At 35.4% G+C, this 18,714-nt stretch overlaps 1 protein-coding gene across 1 annotated transcript in view; it reads right to left on the reverse strand.

Moving 5' to 3' along the window:
* MYH10 (myosin heavy chain 10) overlaps positions 1-18,714 on the reverse strand; it is a 201,397-nt gene that overhangs the window by 103,120 nt on the left and 79,563 nt on the right. Inside the window, exons 8-13 of the mRNA XM_027857033.1 lie at positions 11,217-11,315; positions 10,215-10,358; positions 9,290-9,385; positions 7,074-7,192; positions 5,443-5,595; positions 4,527-4,700 (exon numbers count right to left, since the gene is read on the reverse strand). Of these exons, the coding sequence (XP_027712834.1) occupies positions 4,527-4,700; positions 5,443-5,595; positions 7,074-7,192; positions 9,290-9,385; positions 10,215-10,358; positions 11,217-11,315 (785 nt within the window). The remainder of the gene's footprint in view (positions 1-4,526; positions 4,701-5,442; positions 5,596-7,073; positions 7,193-9,289; positions 9,386-10,214; positions 10,359-11,216; positions 11,316-18,714) is intronic.

The following is an 18,714-nucleotide window of genomic DNA, read 5'->3' on the forward strand; positions in this document are numbered from 1 at the left end:
CCTCCTATTACTCCCTGCTACTCTCTACTAAAAGTGATCAACTATGTCATCCAAAAATGTGTCCTACTCTCATGCATTAGATGCTGTCCCCCTTTGCCTTGTATACTCCTTTTCGCCTACTGGATTATTACTCAGAGTGTGAAAGTCCAGTTCAGGACATCCTCTTCCAGAATGCCCTACCTAATCCCCTGTTACAACTTTATCCTTCAAATTTCAAAAACCCATTTGTTTTGTAGCTCTCAGGTACTTTTTGTGGTTCAGTCATTTCAGTCGTGCCCGACTCTCCATGAGCCCATTTGGGGTTTGCTTGGCAAAGATACTAGAGTAGTTTGCCATTTCCTTCTCCAACTCATTTTACAGATGAGGAACTGAGGCAAACTGGGTTAAGTGACTTGCCCATGGTCACACAAATCAGATTTGAAGATTGAGTCTCCCTGATTCCAAGCCCTGTGCTCTATCCACTGTGCAACCTAGCTGCCCATTATCTTACAATATTGTATATTATTCCATTGGGCTGGGGACGTAGCTCTTTGCTAGATTAATCTCCCTAAAACAAAGACACAGTTTACCTAAACTCTGTATCTCCACCTTTGCCTCACAGAGTGCCATGACCTAAACAGTTGCTGTATAAATCTATGTTCTACTGCATATATATTTATTAGATGTTGCTTATGGCTAGAAAACTGAAGTGGCCTGGTCATGTTTTGAAAAGGAAAGAACAGATGGACAGACTAATTATTACAGTTTCCTTCAGAATGCTAAAATAAAGTGATGAAAGTTTCCAGTATGTTCGGTAAAGACAGTCTCTTTTGAAAGATTTATGCCAACTATCCTCAGCACTTAAATGATAAACAAAAGTACTGCAAATAGTTTAACACTTTTTATAAAATATTTAAGGTACAGTAAAATAATACAGTTCTGTCTACTTTTGAGGTTTTCTATTGCAGACTTCAAAGTGATGTTACTTCAAACTACTTACTGAGTTCTGGTGGGGGGGAAGTACTATGCTAAGTTATTTAATAAAGACAATAGAGAAAGATTACACAGTTACTTGAGTCACACTAACACTACATTCACTCCAGGCCCAGTATTCTCAACTATGGATTATTGCATAAAGAAGGCTTATTGAACTGAACTAGGAGGAGAGTCATTCTGGGCTAAGACTCAAAGCTGAATGATCCAAGTTTCCCCTTGTTGCTTACTTCTATTATAAACTCACTAGAGGAAGGTGTGTTCACTAGGCACTATCAATTAATTATTTCATATCACTTGTTGGAGTAGCTATTTGTCGGTCCACAAGGGCCTGTGACTTCAGGCTGTACTTGTAGCCACCCACCCTTTTATTTTGGCCTTGACATTGGTATATGGGACTCCTGGTTCCATCAACAGTGATCAACCACTATTCTACTATAGTCTTAGGATTGCTTAAGACATTGAGAATTTAAGTGACTTTGTCACGTCAGTGTCACGATAGTCCACATTGGTGGGACTTGAATCCAGGGCTTTCTAATTCCATTATGCTACTCTAGAACACTATCTTGTGGTCTCTATACCAATGGTGAAAGATGGGCTTTCCCCACTGCCACCCCTCTTTGTTTTTTATGGCCAAATTAATAAATACATAAAATCTAAAAGCTAATTATTGCCAAACAAAACAAGGTGCAGATACTGAGAAAGATAACCAATGTATATCACAATATCCAATATCCCAAACAGAAAATAGCTACTTCTTGAACAGAATTGAGCACCAATAAATTTGTTCCCAGCATTTCCTTCAATTATTTAAAAACATTCTGAGAAGAGGTCTATATATAACACACCAGACTAACAAAGGAATTTATTACACAAAGAGGTTAAGAATCTGTTATAATTTGCTAGGAGTTGTGAAATCAACAAACTAAGGTTGTTAAGAATTATTTATTAAATGAAAGTCATATTTTGGAATCAAGAGTTCAAGCGTAAAGTGTAGCGCTTCACTACAATGACTTTTCAACAACTTAAGAAGGGCTAGGGTTGTTAAAAGACTAAACTCAGATAAAGTGGTATTACTATACTGTATTTTATTAAGTGTACATCCTCTGACACCCCATACTCCCAGACCCCAATATTTTTTCTGCTTTGAAACAGCAACCACAGATAACAGAAAAAGCTCTTCAAGAATTGCATATTTGTGTGTTTCACATCAAATAAGAAGGTTCAATTAGAAGTGACTATTCACCACTGGCAGGAGGCAAGGGAGAGGAAGCAAGTGACCACTTGCTTCATCCCCATCCACATCCCCATCCTTGGATCAGGGCTATCTGACCAGGCCACAGACCTTAAATATACACCAAGTTATTTTTTTCTTCACAAAAGTATCTTTATTTTTTTAAAAGCTCTGACTTTACATATGAAAAAAACGCTCTAAATCACTGTTGATTAGAGAAATGCAAATCAAAACAACTCTGAGGTACCACATCACACCTATCAGAATGGCCAACATGACAAAACAGGAAAATGATAAATGTTGGAGAAGATGTGGGAAAATTGGAACACTAATGCATTGTTGGTGGAGTTGTGAAATGATCCAACCATTTTGGAGAGCAATTTGGAACTATGCCCAAAGGACTATAAAAATGTGCATACCCTTTGACCCAGCAATAGCACTTCGAGGGCTATATCCCAAAGAGATCACACAAATGGGAAAAGGACCTACATGTACAAAAATATTCATAGCACTCTTTTTGTGGGGGCAAAGAATTGGAAATTGAGAGGATGCCCATCAATTGGGGAATGGCTGAGCAAGTTGTGGTATATGAATGTGATGGAATGCTATTGTGCTATAAGAAATGATGAACAGGCTGACTTCAGAAAAACCTGGAAAGACTTGTATGGTCTGATGCTGAGTGAAGTGAGCAGAACCAAGAGAACGTTGTACATAATAACAGCCACATTGTGTGATGACTAATATTGATAAACTTAACCCTTCCTGGCAATACAAGGATCTAAGACATCTCCAGAGGCCTCTAGATGGAAAATGCTATCCACACCCAAAGAAAGAACTATGGAAGCCGAATTGTTATTTTTTTTCTCTTCTGTTGAGTTCTGTTTCCTCTTTCTATGGTTCCTCCTATTGGGTTTAATTTCTACATACAATATCACTAATGCGAAAATACGTTTAACATGAATGTAAATGTATAGCCTATATCAGATTTTGCGCCGTCTTGGGGAGGGTGGTGGGGAGGAAGGGGGAGAAAAATTTTAAACTCAAAAGCATATGGAAGTGATTACTGATAAATCAAAATAAATTAATAAAAAAAATTAGAATGAAAAAAATAAATAAATAAAAGCTCTGACTTTATTACGATCCAAACTTACAAGCAAATAGGACATTTAGACAATTGCAAATATTTCCTCCAACACAGAAAGAATCATAGTGTCATAAATCTGGAATTGAATGGGACCTCAGAGGCCATCTTAACAATTTTACAGATGAGGAAATTATGCTATGGGGGGAAACTAAGGCCCCATGAGTAGTCAGTATCAGGAGGTGCTCCTAGAATTAGCCCCTGAATCTAGAGCCATATAAAGGCTAGAAAACATTTAATTATACAACAGCGGCAAAGACAAACTTAGGTTAATACTTGCCACACAAATCAATGGTTTTGAAACACTGAATAGCCATTGGAGGTTATGAAATCTCCCACCTAGATACCTTTAATTGGACAGTTCTCCATCTCCCATGGTTTGGGTATAATTATGCTTGAAGTAATAGAACTAACAGACTTAAGAAGGGGGAGAAGGGGCACGTGGATATCATTCCTTTTCTTTCATAGCATTTCAAATACACACAGAGAGACTGGTTAATTTCAAGCTAAGAATAGTATCATGAATTTGATTATGTATATTTTGTGAACGTGTGAGAACTTGAATATCTTCTGACAATCGCCCAGAGAGGCAGACTGGGATTGTAGGTAGAAAGTCTGCCCGGGAGTCAGGAAGTCCACATTTAAGTCCCACCTCTAACCCATCCTTTCTGGGTGACACCTGGGCAGATAATTTAACATCTCACTGCCATAGACAATTCTCTAAGAACATAAGTTGCTGCACAAATACTGATCTGAATAGGTACAAGCAGTTTCTTGTCCTAAGTGATATATAATAATAAAATCACAGGTATAATAGAAGAAATTTTGCCCACAATCTGAAGTAATAAATACACAATAATTACATAGGTAGGACTCATTGTGGCATACCTAAGAAACTGAATGGCAAAAGAAACCTTCACTTTGAAATACTAAACACTACTACCATTATGCAATTTAAATCAATTGAATTTCTAGATATTTCTGGCAATGGAATAAGAACAAGGGAAGATTATGAGAAGCTGCTTGCCAATTTAATTGGCTGCTGCCATTAACTCTATAAATTTAAGCTAAGTCTAGAATCTCATTTCTTGTGCCCTCTCCACTATTCCATATTGCTTCAGTAACTGCCACCTGACTCTAAATGAACATGTAAAACCAGGAAAAAATGAGCATTCTTACTGGTCGTTCTATTAAATCAATGCAGGGCTGCAAATCTAGTCCAAAATCAATAAAATTCCATTCAATGCCTTCCCGTTGGTATTCTTCTTGCTCAAGGACAAACATGGTATGATTGAACAACTGCTGTAGTTTCTCATTGGTATAGTTGATGCAGAGCTGCTCGAAGGAATTCAACTGTAAAAGTGTTGAAGGAAGAATGAGGTTCTAAAAGGCCATTTTCCAAAAAAAAAAAAAAACAAGTATGCAGACAACAGGAGAGATCAAGTAACTAAGACCAATGTTAAATCATAAAAAAGTGAAAGAGAACACAAGGCTATGACTTTCACAATTATGGAAAAGGGAAGAACTTCTAACAAGACCGGATAAAAGAGATTATGGAATCTTAGATTTAGAGTTAAAAGGAACTGAAGAGGTCATCTGTTCCATCTCTCTCCATTCCATTCTATACATTTCTATTAAAACATTTACTTCAAATGCAAATCTGACTCTCCTACTCAATGAATTCTAGTAGTTTCTTATTGTTCTTGGGATAAAATACCAATTTCTCTCTTTAACTTTTAAATCCCTTTACAACTTGACCCCAATCTATATTTCTAGTCTCAGTGGATATTACTCCTCCTCTGCAAAAGCCAAAATGGTCTCTCTGATCCCCACATGACATAACACCTCCCACTTCACCATTAGGGTGAGGTATAGAGAGCGACAGAATGATAGTTATAGTCAGACAGAAGAATGTAAAAGTTTTTGATTGAGGAAGTGGAATACTTGTGGGTAACTATGAGATCCAACATGTTGGGGGCAGGTCTGACATTGCACCCTAATAGTTCAAGTTTAACGTTAGAACAAAATGAAGTACTGATTGGTCACTAAACAAAAGGTATCAATAAAAATATTTTAAATTAATATCTTGAAACACCTCAAAAATTTCAAATCCAGCTATATCCAGAATCCCAATGAAAGATGCTCCTTGTCGTTTGGTCCTATCCAGGGCTTTATTAATTCGATGAACAAGCCAGCGAAAAAGACGTTCATAGGTAGCTTTTGCCAGTGCTTCTACAGCAAAATCAGCCTGAAAATCAAAATGCATCAAGCATTTAATTTGAGAAATTTCAATCGAGCAGTAATAAGTGACTTAAAAAATTTTTTAATTATTATTTTTTTAAAATCCTTGACCGATATACCCACTAAATAGCTTCATCACAGAAAGAAATGAAGTTAAGTTTGATAGAAGAGGTAGTACAATTTGATGAAAAAAGTGCTGAATCTGAAGTGAAAGGACCTGTGTTCAAATCCCAACTTTGACCTTGGGCAAATCTCATAAGCTTTCTGGGCCTTATGATTCCTCATCCATAAAAAAAGGTAGCTGGGTTAGATGATTTCTTAAGTCCCTTCAAGTTGCACTCATAAATCTATGACTAAAGGTCTCTATGAATTTGTATATTGATGTAGAAAATTATCACAAATAACTGAAGATATGAATACCCGACAACTGGTTTGAGGACATGACTATGTCCCACTAAATAAGGAAGCTTTGTAGGAATGGATCCTTTTGTTGGGTAAAAATATGTCCTCTCAGTAGGAGCATTCAAGAGTCATCCCCCCGGAGATCCTTGCAGCTTTTATTACCAAGAACTATGATAGACAGACAGACAGACAACTGGCTAGCTCTCCCCCAGGAGGGTTCCTTGCCCTTCAGCTGAGTCAGGCTCAAAATGTCTCTTCTTAGTGGTTGCACCAACTACTCTGGGCAAGGATAACACACTCTACTCCCGTTGGTATGTCATCACAACATGAACAGGATTTATATGCTTGCAGGATAAATTTCCAATGTGCAAATTCATGTCAAAATGTGAGAAAACTGTGCACAGGATAACAGGAAGTGGAGTTTTGTATAATTACTATAAAGAGCACTGGATGCAGGGGGTCAAAAGACTTAAGGACTGGCTTTGGCATTTATGAGCTCTGTGACACTGAGCAACCTATTTCTCAGAGTCAACTACTCCATTTAAAAAATGGGGAAAATTACTTTCCTGCCTAACTGACAAGGCTGTTGTGAATATAAAATATTACTATTACTTGATTAAGGTGAAATTTTTGAAAAAAGGAGTGTTCCTGAAAAAATATGTGAATTTTCGCAAATGAATACAAGTAGTAACATGAAGAGGCAATGTCACATAATACATACAGATCTGTCCTTAAGAGGGAAGATCTATGTTTGAATCCTGCCTATGACATACTACTAACTATGTTAGTTCGGGCAAATCATTTAATCTCTCAGTGTCTCAGATACTAAGACTTTTTACTCTGATGGAATCATGAAAACAAAAAAGCCAAATATAAACAAAGGAAAAAAAAAACAATTTCCTAGGTTTCATTCTTTCTTGACTTTGAAAAGTTAAAAAAATAATTAGTAGAGTAGAAAGAACAGAGATAGAGGATCAAAACCCTAAGAGTATCTAGATGATCGAAATTTGTATTATTTCAATGTTACATGTCAAGAAGTAGATCACTTAAAGAGAATATAGAAGAAAGTATTACTAAACTTACTTGTTCCTTAGTTTGGGCTTTCTGGACATAATCTCTGCCAACCTTGATCCGAGGAGTAAGGATGGCACGAGTAAATTCCATTACGTTCATCCCCAGCAGATGACAGAGTTTCTGTGCAACTGAAATTTTAACAATTTTTAACCCTTAAAAATACTGTAAACTCTGATTTATCAACTAGTCCTAATACCAGTGGCAACCAACATTTCTTCTTTACAAGGCAATAGTGACTAAAAAAGTAAACACAAACACTTAATAAATTACACTGAAACAACCACAAAGTGGCACCTCTCACTTCTGGCAGACCAAGCATAACAGATGGCATTTATTAGGGACAAAGCCTACACTTAAGAAACATTAATTTTCACATGCACAGAATGAGGCAAGTGTGGTTAGACAACAAGATGTGTGCTGGGAGTCTTAATACTTGGGAAGATAAATGAGTCAAGAAGGTGATAAGGCAGTCATAAATGCAAAAAACTGATGTTGAGCACCTGGAGTCACTGGCCTCAGACCCTTACTATCTATGTAAACCTTGGTAAATCATTTAACCTCAGTTTACCCCAGTTTCCCCACCTGTAAAATGGGGATAATAATAGCACCTACCCCCAGGGCTGTTGTGAGAATAAAATGAGATAATTGTAAAGTGCTCAGCACAGTGCCAGGCATATAGCAAGCACTATATAAATGTTAGCTATAATAGTTATCATTTGCCTCTAGAAATGACGCACTACTCCCTAGGAGCCCTCAAAACAAAAGTGCTATGGACTTACAACAAGGAACTAAGCACAAAAGCTGAGCATCAATGAGTAATATATGTATATAATAAGAAAAAGCACATGTACCATATAAAGTTTCAAAGTACACTATAAATAATAAATAAAAAAAGAAAGTACACTTTTGTTTTACTCTCCTCTGTAGGTACTGAGGATACAGTGGAAGGCAAGAAAACACAACAAGCACAATAATTATCTGCCTATGAGTACTGAAAGATTCCAAGTATCACTGGAACAAAAGGTTTAGATTAAAGCTAAAAGGGGCCTCAGCAATCAAATTCAGCACTCTCTTCCAGATGAGAAAGCAAAAGTCCACATTTATGGCAAGGAGTAAGCAGTGTATCTCAAGGAAAACTTGAGCTCTATTGTGCATGAATATGAAGAGATGTGATATGAAAGAAAACAAAACAATCTAGGCCAGCATATTCCTTTTAATCCTGAGAACCCCTCAAATAATCATATATTTAATAGTTTAAAAACTAGGAACTCTGTAATTGACAATCCAGAAGATTGGAATAAGAACCACATGAAGCATCAAGGGTAATGACAAGTCTCTTAAAAATAAATTTATAAAATACATTATTTGTACGCTATGAACTGGGGGCCACAAATACAGAGCAGGTTTTCAAGGCAGAGAACATGGATGGAGCTTCTTTTTAAGAGGCAATGTGACAGTGGATAGAGAGCTCCAGCATCTAGACTGATCACATGACTTCTCAGTGATCTGGGCAACTCTCTTAGAACATAAGTCTAAAGAGGCGCCAACCTGATTGATAAAGGGAGTTTCTCCAGGCAGGAGTTCCATAAAACTTATGAAATCACAAGTCCAGTCTTAATCCTTATGTAAAAGACCCAGTAAAAATCACAGGAAGTAGGGGTAGTATGACTAAGTCTACTACTACCTAGCATTTATATTATGCTTGAAGGTTTTATAATGGTAAAACATTTTATGATATTCTCTTATTTGAACCTCATAACAACACGGTAGTTTTAATTTTTATTCCCATTTTACAGATAAGTAAATTGAGGTGGAAGGAGGTTAAGTGACTTGCCTAGGATCATCACACAGCTAGTAAGTGTCTGAGGCCACATTTGAACTTGGTCTTGCTGACTCTGCTTCCAGGATTCTAATCACTGTACCACCTAGCTTCCTACCAAACAAAAATAATTTCTCTAAGTTGTTTGTAATTGAGTTTTGTAATTAATTTTAGCATTTCTGTACTGAAAATGATAGATTGCTATCTAGACTACATCTACTACTACTACATCATCACAGTAAAAACTGTGATGACTATCTACATAGAAGATACTTTGAAAAAAATTCTTCATGAAGAATATTTTAGCTACATGACAAAGAGTTAAACAAACATATTTCTCCCTCCTCCATCCCATATTTACTATCATGTTTCATAATCAAAATTAAAATGATTTTCATTAGGTTACCTGTGTTTTCTGGCATCGAAGCTTGATCAGTATTCCTCTCTTTTTTAAAGGAGATGTTTCCAAACTGTAGCACTGAAGACACTACTTTAAGCATTGCTATGTTAAAAGATAAATGCAAAAGATATTAATAATTTTTTTTACCAAACTGAGGTAGTGATACATTCAAATTAAGTCCAAAATCTCTCAGTGTTCTTTCTTAAGTTTATAATTCCTGTTACAGGTTAGCAAACCCAAAGCTTTAAAAAAAAAAAAAGGCTTAAGATTTTTTGCTAATAATATCACTGGAATCAATACTATGAAATAAATACTACGAAAAAAAAATTTAAGAATTTACCAACTACAAATATAATGCACTAGAGATAACAAGTATGAAAAAGTGTAGTTCCTGTTTACAAGAACTTACAAGTTATGAGGGAGGATTACAGGCTACACTCAGATTAATCGATATAGAGTGTTTGATTGAGGCAAAGGAGAACTCCTTTAAGTTTCTAAGAGAACTTTTTTAAAAAGTATTTAAGGAAAACGTGAGGATGGGAAAGCATTTTCAGCTCAAGAATATCACACAGCACCTTCACTGTACAGGCTATATCACTGCACGGAGAGAAGATGACAAGTTCAGGGAATATTTAACACTCCAGTTTGGATTTTTATGGGGGGTGGGACAGAATTATGAAGGGGAATAGCTTGAATTAAACAGGAAAGGGAGGGTGGAAACAGAGTATGGAGGGCTTAAATTCCAGGCTAATGTGGTTTCTATTTTATCCTATAAGCAACAGGGAGACACTCAAGGTTTTTAAGGCGGAAAGTGACATGGTCAGACCTGTGCTTTGGGAAGATTATTTTGGCAGCTTTGTGAAGGTTTGATTGACCAATGTTTAAAAGTTCTACTGAAGTGCACATTGGATCTTACAGATCCCACACATACACAAGATTTCATCATGAGAGAAGCCCATTATGTGCATCGCTTCCATTGTCTCTTGAAAGTTATCTTTGTCTTGCTGTCCAGGAATAGGAATATAGCCATTGGATAAAAATCTATAGTTATTAAATCCTTCAAGAAGCAAGTCAGCTGAGGGAAAAACAAAATAAAACAATTTTTTAGCAATTAGTCATGAATGGACAATTATTTACTTCAGTACTTGAAATGAACTATAACTACAGCATAACAGATTATCATTGCCTCAACTGCACTTTCACAATTTTAGGTTATTAAATAGTTATCTGTTTTGGGATTAGAACTTTATAGAGAGAAGGAAGACTCAAAACACTAATCTTTATCTCATGTCTCATTTTCCTATTTCCATTAATTACATCACTTTCTCAGTCACCCACGACTGACCTCCATATAAATGACTGTGTTCCAGTATCTGTTTTAGGTATCCAAAATAATCTATCTAAAATGGAAGCAACACCATGAATATTACCTGACTAAAAATCCATCTGTCCCTTTCCCTAGCATTGCTTGTTGTCTTTATATTCACTTTTTAAATCACATCACAGAAAATTTAGCAAAAACAAAGGCTTTTAAAAAAATCTAAATCATATATTTGCTCATAAATAAAAGAATGCCAATTAAAATATCTCCCAAGCTTTATACAGATTTTTAATTTATTTCATGCAACTGAAAGCTGGAAACACTTAAATTTTAACCTGAGAAAGTCTACTTGTATTCAAAAAACCCAACACATGCTTTGGTCTAAACAATTATTTAAAAAACAAGCCTTACTTTTGGCTTAGCAATAGAAAATAGCATGTAGAACAGACACCTATCATTACCTGGAACCACACTGCTTTTTGGTTTTATTTTTAAAAGGTACAATTGCAGCAAACCCTAAGCCTTAACCTCTTTAAAGAGAAAAGACTAAGCTCTACATTAAGAAAAAATTTGAAACTTTCTACTGTTTTATTCAATGCAATGGTAACTTACACTTCAGATGTTCTCCTGCTCCAGACAGCAGTTGGTAAAATATATGAAATGTACGTTCATCTTTAGCTTGACGAACTGCTCGAGATTTTTCCAAAAGATCTGAGTCAGAGCAGTTAAGGATTAAATATGCTGAAAAGTAGTAAGTCTATTAACAGTGTCACTATCCCTTAAGAGTAAAAGCTTACTTTTCCCATTCACATGACAAATGCTACTGCAGCTATAACGGAACAAACAACAAAAATACTTTTAACCCAAGTGTGATCCAAAAAGACAAAATCCATTTCAGTCTGCTTCCTACACTCAGTCATTAGACTGAATCCAAAGGTCAGCCAAGCCTTCTCAGGTGAACGCTATCACTTTTGTTGTTGTTTGTCCTTGTTGAAGTTGTGTCTACTTATGTCTTAGTGGTTTTTTTGGAGGGGAAAGGAGTTGTTTTCTTTTTTGTTATTTATTTCAAAGACATCAGGTCTCTTATAAACTAATGCAGAAGAAACTAGGCCTACGTGATTTGGCTGATGGTGATGATTTGGTCAGGCAGTGGAAACAAAACCTGCATGACAGTTCAAGATCTGCCACTTGGCTAAGAAATCTTTCCCTATTTGTAAAACTCGGACCAGACAATTCTTAAGGTCTCTTTCCAGACTATCCCTCCCAACCCCCGCCTCACCCCCACTCTTTCCTATTATCAGAAAAAGATTCATCTGGGAAAATTGATTATAGACAGGTTCAAGGAATAGTTCCATTCAGTATTAAATGACGTATTCATTTTCCGCATCATGAATGCCCTCGGCAGCCTGGTGAAGCCTAGACCCCTTCCCAAGATGACATTTTTAAAAGTAAAAAATAAATTATATAGGATTACAAAGAAAACCAATTATATTGAAATAAAGATGCAATTAATTTTCCCAACCAAGTTCATAGACCCTTCTGAAATTTATCCACAGACCCAAGGTTAAGAAACTGCTGATCCAAACTGACAACTTAAGGAACCTGGAAACAATGGTAGAAAGGAAACATATTAAAAAAAAAAACTTTATTAACCTCTTTCTTAATTTAAATCACCAACATTTTCCAATGACAACCCCATTCCCACCATCAGAGCCAACTTTCAAAACAAAGAATTAAAAAAAGATGGGTGAAAAATAACAGTTCAAGTGAAATAACAAACCTAATAACCAAATCTGACATTATATGAAGTGCTATATATTCATACCAGGTCTGCAAAAAAGGGAGAGGGAAGAGCATTCTCATATCTCATCTGGCATTATGCACATCCATTATAATTTCAAAGGAGTAGGTTTTTCCATTGTTTTACTGTTCTTCTTTCCACTTATACAGTTGTAGTCATCCTGAATATTGTTTTGCTTCTGCTTACTTCACTGCAAAAATCCATTTAAGTCTTCCCACCATTTCTCCCAGTGAAGTCACATTCCATTACATTCGTATACCTCAATTTTTTTAGGCCATCCCTCTCAATAGGCATACACTTTATTTCTAGTTCTTTGCTACTGCTTCCATAAAATACTTTTTTATGTAGAAAAGACAATGCTTTCAACCTTTGATCTTTTGGTCACATATAATGGTAGTATCACTAGACCAAAAGGCATGGAAACTTTATTCACTTAGCAGAATTGCAAATGGTTTTCCAGAAAGAATGGACGAAATCATGGCTCTACCAATAGCATGTTTTTTTGCCTGCCTTTCCCCAAATACCTCCAATATTTCCTATTCCCATTTTTAACATCTTTTTCAATTTACTGAGATGAAGTCTCAGCTATTTCAATTTGCATTTCTGTTATTACTGGTAAATTGGAACAGTATTTCAAATGGCCCTTAACAGTTTCCAATCATCCTTTTGAGAACTGTTTGTTTATATCCTTTGACTACTTCTCTATTGGGAATAGCTCTTAAACATTTGTATTAGTCCCCTATATATCTACTTAACTAGAGACAGAAAGATTTTTCTATCATTTATATTGATAAAAATATCTTCCTCCTATCTACAGCTTCCTTCATATTCTATATGAACTGATTCGGCTCATGCAAAAGCTTTTCAGTGTTATATAATCAAAACTATGTCATAATACAGTTTTACATATTATATATGTTAACTATATGCCTAATTTCGTTAAGAATTTTGACCAAATTAATAACTGGAATAATAAAAACATTTATATAGCACTTATTATGTACCAAGCACTGTGCTAAATGCTTCAATTATCTCACTGGATCATCACAACCCTATGATATAAGTGCTATTATCCCACTGTTTACCAATGAGGAAACTGGCAAACAGAGGTTAAGTAGCTTGCCTACGGTCACAGCAATGGCGAATGATGCTAGATTTAACTAGATTTAAACTCAGGTCTTTCTGATTCCTGGCCCTGTGCTTTACCTACTGTACTACCTCACTGCCCCAAAGTTCCTAATCATCTTGTTCAATTATGGTATGACTTTTGATATTCAGGTCATGTATGCAGTTTATTGTGGTATGTGGTGTGTGTAAGCTATTGATGTAAACCTAACTTTGTCCAAAACATTTTCCAGGTTGCCCAGCAACTCTGGTCAAATACATAGTTCTTGCCCAAACTATCATTATTCTCAGGGTTACATTCAATTGTTTCTGGTTTCCTCCTTATCTAGTTGTTCCAAAATCTACTTTTCTATTTTTAATCCTGTGCCAACTAGTCTGATGATTATTGCTTTAAAATATGGCCTAAGGTCTGGAAATGAAATTCCCACTTAATTCCTAATTTTTTCACTGTTTCCCTTGAGAATCTAGGACTTTCGCTTCTCCAGATGAATTGTTAGTACTATTATAAGCTCTGTAAAGTATCCTCTGAGTACATAGTTTGATTGATAGAAGCAGTAAATCTACAGATTAATTTAGGTAATGTATGGTTCAACCACAAGCATGGAAGATTCCTCTTATTATAAACGTAGTTCTTTATTTCCTCAGAGATAATGAATGAAGAACTACATTGAAAGCAAGGAAGACCCAAGTTTAAGGACTGCCTCTTACCCCTCCAGGTTGTGAGATCCTGGGGTTTACTTAACCTCTCAGGGCTCCAGGAATCTCTTCAGAGAAGGTGCTGACCTTCATTGGCAGATCAAGTTACTTTCTGGAATTATCTTGTCAATGAAATCCCAGGTCTACTCCTTATTTTTCTAAGGAACATTTTGTAATTATTTTAAATGGGGCTTCCCTTTCTATTTTTTTTTTCTTGGAGTCTGTCATTACTATATAGAAATCTTGATTCTGTTGGTTTTATTTTATGTAACACATACATACAATAACTTTTCTGAAATTACTGTCCCAGTTTCTTTATTAAATTTCTAGTATTTTCTAAGTAAAATATCATGCTATAATTAATGAAAGATTTTTTACGCCCTCCTTTGCATATTGTTATGCCTTTAATTTCTCTTCTCTTAATTCATCACATGCTTTTCTAGAACAATTATAACCCTTAAGAGTAGGTAAAGAGTCACTACTGCTTTAGTACTATATCTACTGGGCAAGACTTCCCATACCATATAATACTATGTTTTTCATTATTTTTAGAGAGGTCTTCTGTCTATGCATAAATGAACAACTGTACATTTTCTACGACTTATTTAAAGTCTATAGCGATCAGATGGTTTTGGACAATCCCCTCCCCCCAATTAACGGTATTAGGAAAACAAATTGTTTCCCTTGCTTGCATCTCTGGTACAAATTCAATGTGATCATAGTAAATAATTTTTGAGATATACTAACATCTATAGGCTTTTTGCCAGGGTTTTATTAAGACTTTTGAAACATTCATATTAATGATATTGAGCTATAGTTCTCTGTTTTAACCTTTCACAATTTAAGTATTAGGACTATATTTGTCTTAATAACAAGGAGATTGGAAAAGGGTTTTCTTTCTCAATTTGAGAATAATTTGTATAGCAGTTAATTGGTCTTTAAAAATCTGACAGAATTCTTAGAATCATATTATCATAGAATGTGAGAAATAGAGGGCATCTTAGCAGCTGTCTAGAAGAACCTACACTGTAAATTATCCAAAAGGTGGTTAACTTCTGCCAGAAAATCTTCAAGGAGGGGGACCCTACCACCTTGAAGGGAGCCCCATTCTCACTTTGGGGCAGTTCCATTAGATACTTTTCATGACATCAAACCTAAATTAGGCTCCTTTCAACTTCCATTTGTTGTTCCTGCCCTCTGGGGCCAAACGGAACAAATCAACTCCCTCTTGTACAAAACAGTCCTTCAAATGCTTGAGGACACCAACCATGAGCCTTCTCTTCTCCAGGTTAAACATGCCGAGGTTTCATCTCTATGACATGTACTTGCTGCCCTTCACTGTCCTAGTTGCCTTTCTCTAGATACTACTCTCCACCTAAACATTGGTGGGTGCCTAGAACTGAACAGGATACCCTAGAAGAGATCTGACAAGCGAACATCTCTCTATTGTAAAGCATTCCCTCATTTACAAGTTTTACAAAAAGGATGAGACTAAGCTAGTAAATCTGTCTGTGATTAACTTATCATGGTTGTCATAAACATGTCTCAATCTAGATATTAGACAATTAACCCTTTCATGATCCATTCTAGAATTTTCCCCAAATTTCTTCTATAAAACCATCTGGACAAAGGTTCACCCCTCCCAGGAATTTTGGAGCATTCAATTCAAATGCCTTTTCTGAAATTAGATTATTTAAATATCTATTTGTCATAATTTGGTTATTTTGGATTTTGACTCTGCTTCCCCTTTTAAAGTTAACTAAAGCTTTTTTTATTGTTAATCTTTTAGCTTTACAAATTATATATTTTACAAATTACATATTTTTGGTTTTCCTATTTATTTTTTCCTATAATTTTGAAATTTTCCTTTTTGTCTTTATTTTGGGTTTGTGTTCTAAATTTTTAAAATTGCGTGTTTGGAGCATTCATCTTCTATTTTGCTAATGTGTTTGTTCTGGGATATAATTTTCTTTTAAGTATTGCTTTGTCCTTGGTATTTAGACATGTTGTCTCCATATTACCATTCTCTTTCACATAATTATTGGTACTATGATTTCTTTTTTAACCCACTCATTATTCCTATAATTCTAAAATCTTTATGGTTGTATCTTTTGCTTGCATTCCCAGTGCCAATAAGTGTTTTTATTGTGTTATTTGTATTTGTGTAAAGGATGTGCTTCATATTTGTGTTTCCTACATTTATTTACAATTTTTCTGTGGCCTTGAACATGATCTTTTTTCTAAGACATGGTGCTGAGAAATATATATATTCTCATATTATCTTTTTTCTTCCATATATTTCCATCAGATTACCTAAATGTTTTTCAATTTTTTTAGATTTTCGAAGTAGAAGCTTTTAGGTTTTTTAAAACAGTTTTATAGTCTTTGTTTTCCCATTAATCTTTTTCTCCTGTCATTTTTAAAAGTTTCTCTCTAAAACTTATTTGTTGATTTTATAATTTTTAAATGGAATTTAAACAGTAATCTCTAAACAAGAAATAAGTCATTTCTTTCCTTTATATCTGTACTTATTTGACATATGGTTTGGGATCTTTACAAACTGAATATTCCCTTCATGACTTTGGCTGGGATGGGTGGGGGGAGAAAAGGGAGACAACAATACCCAGGAATGACTCAAATGACACCCTTTTCTAGATTGTTCATCCTTTATGATTAAACTTGGGTTTGCATGGTACGACAACAAGGAACATGTATTTATTAAATGCCTTCTACACAACAGGCACTATATCCTAAGCGTTGTTCCCAAAAAAATTATTTACAAAGAAGGTTAAAAATCCCTGCTCTCAAAGAGCTCACAGTCTAAGGAGACAACATGCAAACAGCTATGTACAAACAAGATATATATATAGGATAAATTGGAGATATACAATGGAAGGAAAGCATTAGAATTATGGTGGATCAGGAAAGGCTTCTTGTAGGAGGTAAGGTTTTATCTGGGACTTGAAAGAAGCCAGGACGCAGAAGACGGACACCAGGCATGAAGAACAGCCAGTGAAAATACACAGAGCTCAAGGAACAGTAAGGAGCCCAGCATTACTGGATCAGAGGACATGGAAGGGAGTAATGTGTAAAAAAGAATGGAAAGCTAGGTAGGGGCCAGGGTATGGAGGGCTTTAAAAGTCAAGAAGAGGATTTTATATTTGATCCCGAAATATGGACTACTGAAGTTTACTTAATAGTGAGATGACATGATCAGACCTGAAATTTAGGAATATTGAGTAGAGAATGACCTGAAGTGAGAAGAGACTTGAGGAAGAAAAACCAACCAGAAGGCTATTACAACAGTCCAGGCATGAGGTGATGAGGGCTTGTACGTACATTGACGGTGACTGTATAACAAGTAAGAAGGAGCCTTGTAAAAGGAACACAAAGGCAGAATGACAGCATTCAGCAACTGTCATTTGGGGTTATAGCTGGAGATTTTTGGAATGTAACATTCCATTCTCTTCTGTGAACCATCACAGGTATGCTGGTCTCATTATTCCATTGGTGTCTTCTTCCTGGAGCCTCTACTTTGAGAAAAGGTGAGGACAGTCATCCTTCATTGCCTTCCCAGCTGCCCTTAGGACTTTCTGTATTTCCTTTCCCAGTTCCCAATGTCTTGTCTTCCCCTATTAGAACATAAGTTCATTGAAGACACAGACTATCTTTTCTTTTGGTTGTATGAGTAGTTAATAAATGCTTGTCTTGCCTTGTCTTCTGCAATTTTTTGTGGCTACTGAATATTTTCAAATTTCTTTTCCTTCATATTTCAAATACTGTCCCTGGCTGATTGTGAAATTTGGCATTTTCAGTGAAATAATTAAATCTGATTGCCACGTCTTGGAAGTTTCCAGGTTTTTTTGGTGGTTCATGTTTATTTTCTTTATCAATGCTTTTATTTTCTCTATTCAGAATTTAGAGACATTTTTCTGTTTAATTTTCTACATGACAATATTTAAGTTTTTTATTTGCAGTACTCCTCTGAGAGACTCATGATCTTTAAGTTGTTTCTGTGCACCTTGCATCCAAGGTCATAATCTCTTCATACATTCTTCTAAAATTATTGCCCTTAACTTCTCTCTAGGAAACTTTCTGCTACTTCAATACATGTGCTCCAAATCTGTTAAATTTTCTTCTCTAAAAAGAACTTCCGTAAGAGTGTATTTTTTCTAATATTCTATTTTTTAAATAATCTGCATTGATATGTCTAGTATCTTAGCTATATTTGTTCCTAATTTCTTCTTTCATGAATTTTTTTCTCTATTGAATGTTAAAAAACTTCTTATTGTTTAAGAAGCGTGTTGCTTATAACCTGCTATCCGATGAACTTTCCTTCCTATAATAACATTTATAAAGAAAGCTTTGTATTCTATTTTAGAGGTTTAATTCATTCTTTCTTCTGGTTTTCAGGTCCCCTATATGTTGATTTGCCTGCCATGTGCTGGGCTTTTATTGAAGCTTTTTTAACAAGTACTTTCCCCTATT

This window comes from Vombatus ursinus, unplaced genomic scaffold, assembly GCF_900497805.2.
Source record: "Vombatus ursinus unplaced genomic scaffold, bare-nosed wombat genome assembly UNPS02011916.1, whole genome shotgun sequence".
NCBI classification, from domain to species: Eukaryota; Metazoa; Chordata; class Mammalia; order Diprotodontia; family Vombatidae; genus Vombatus; species Vombatus ursinus.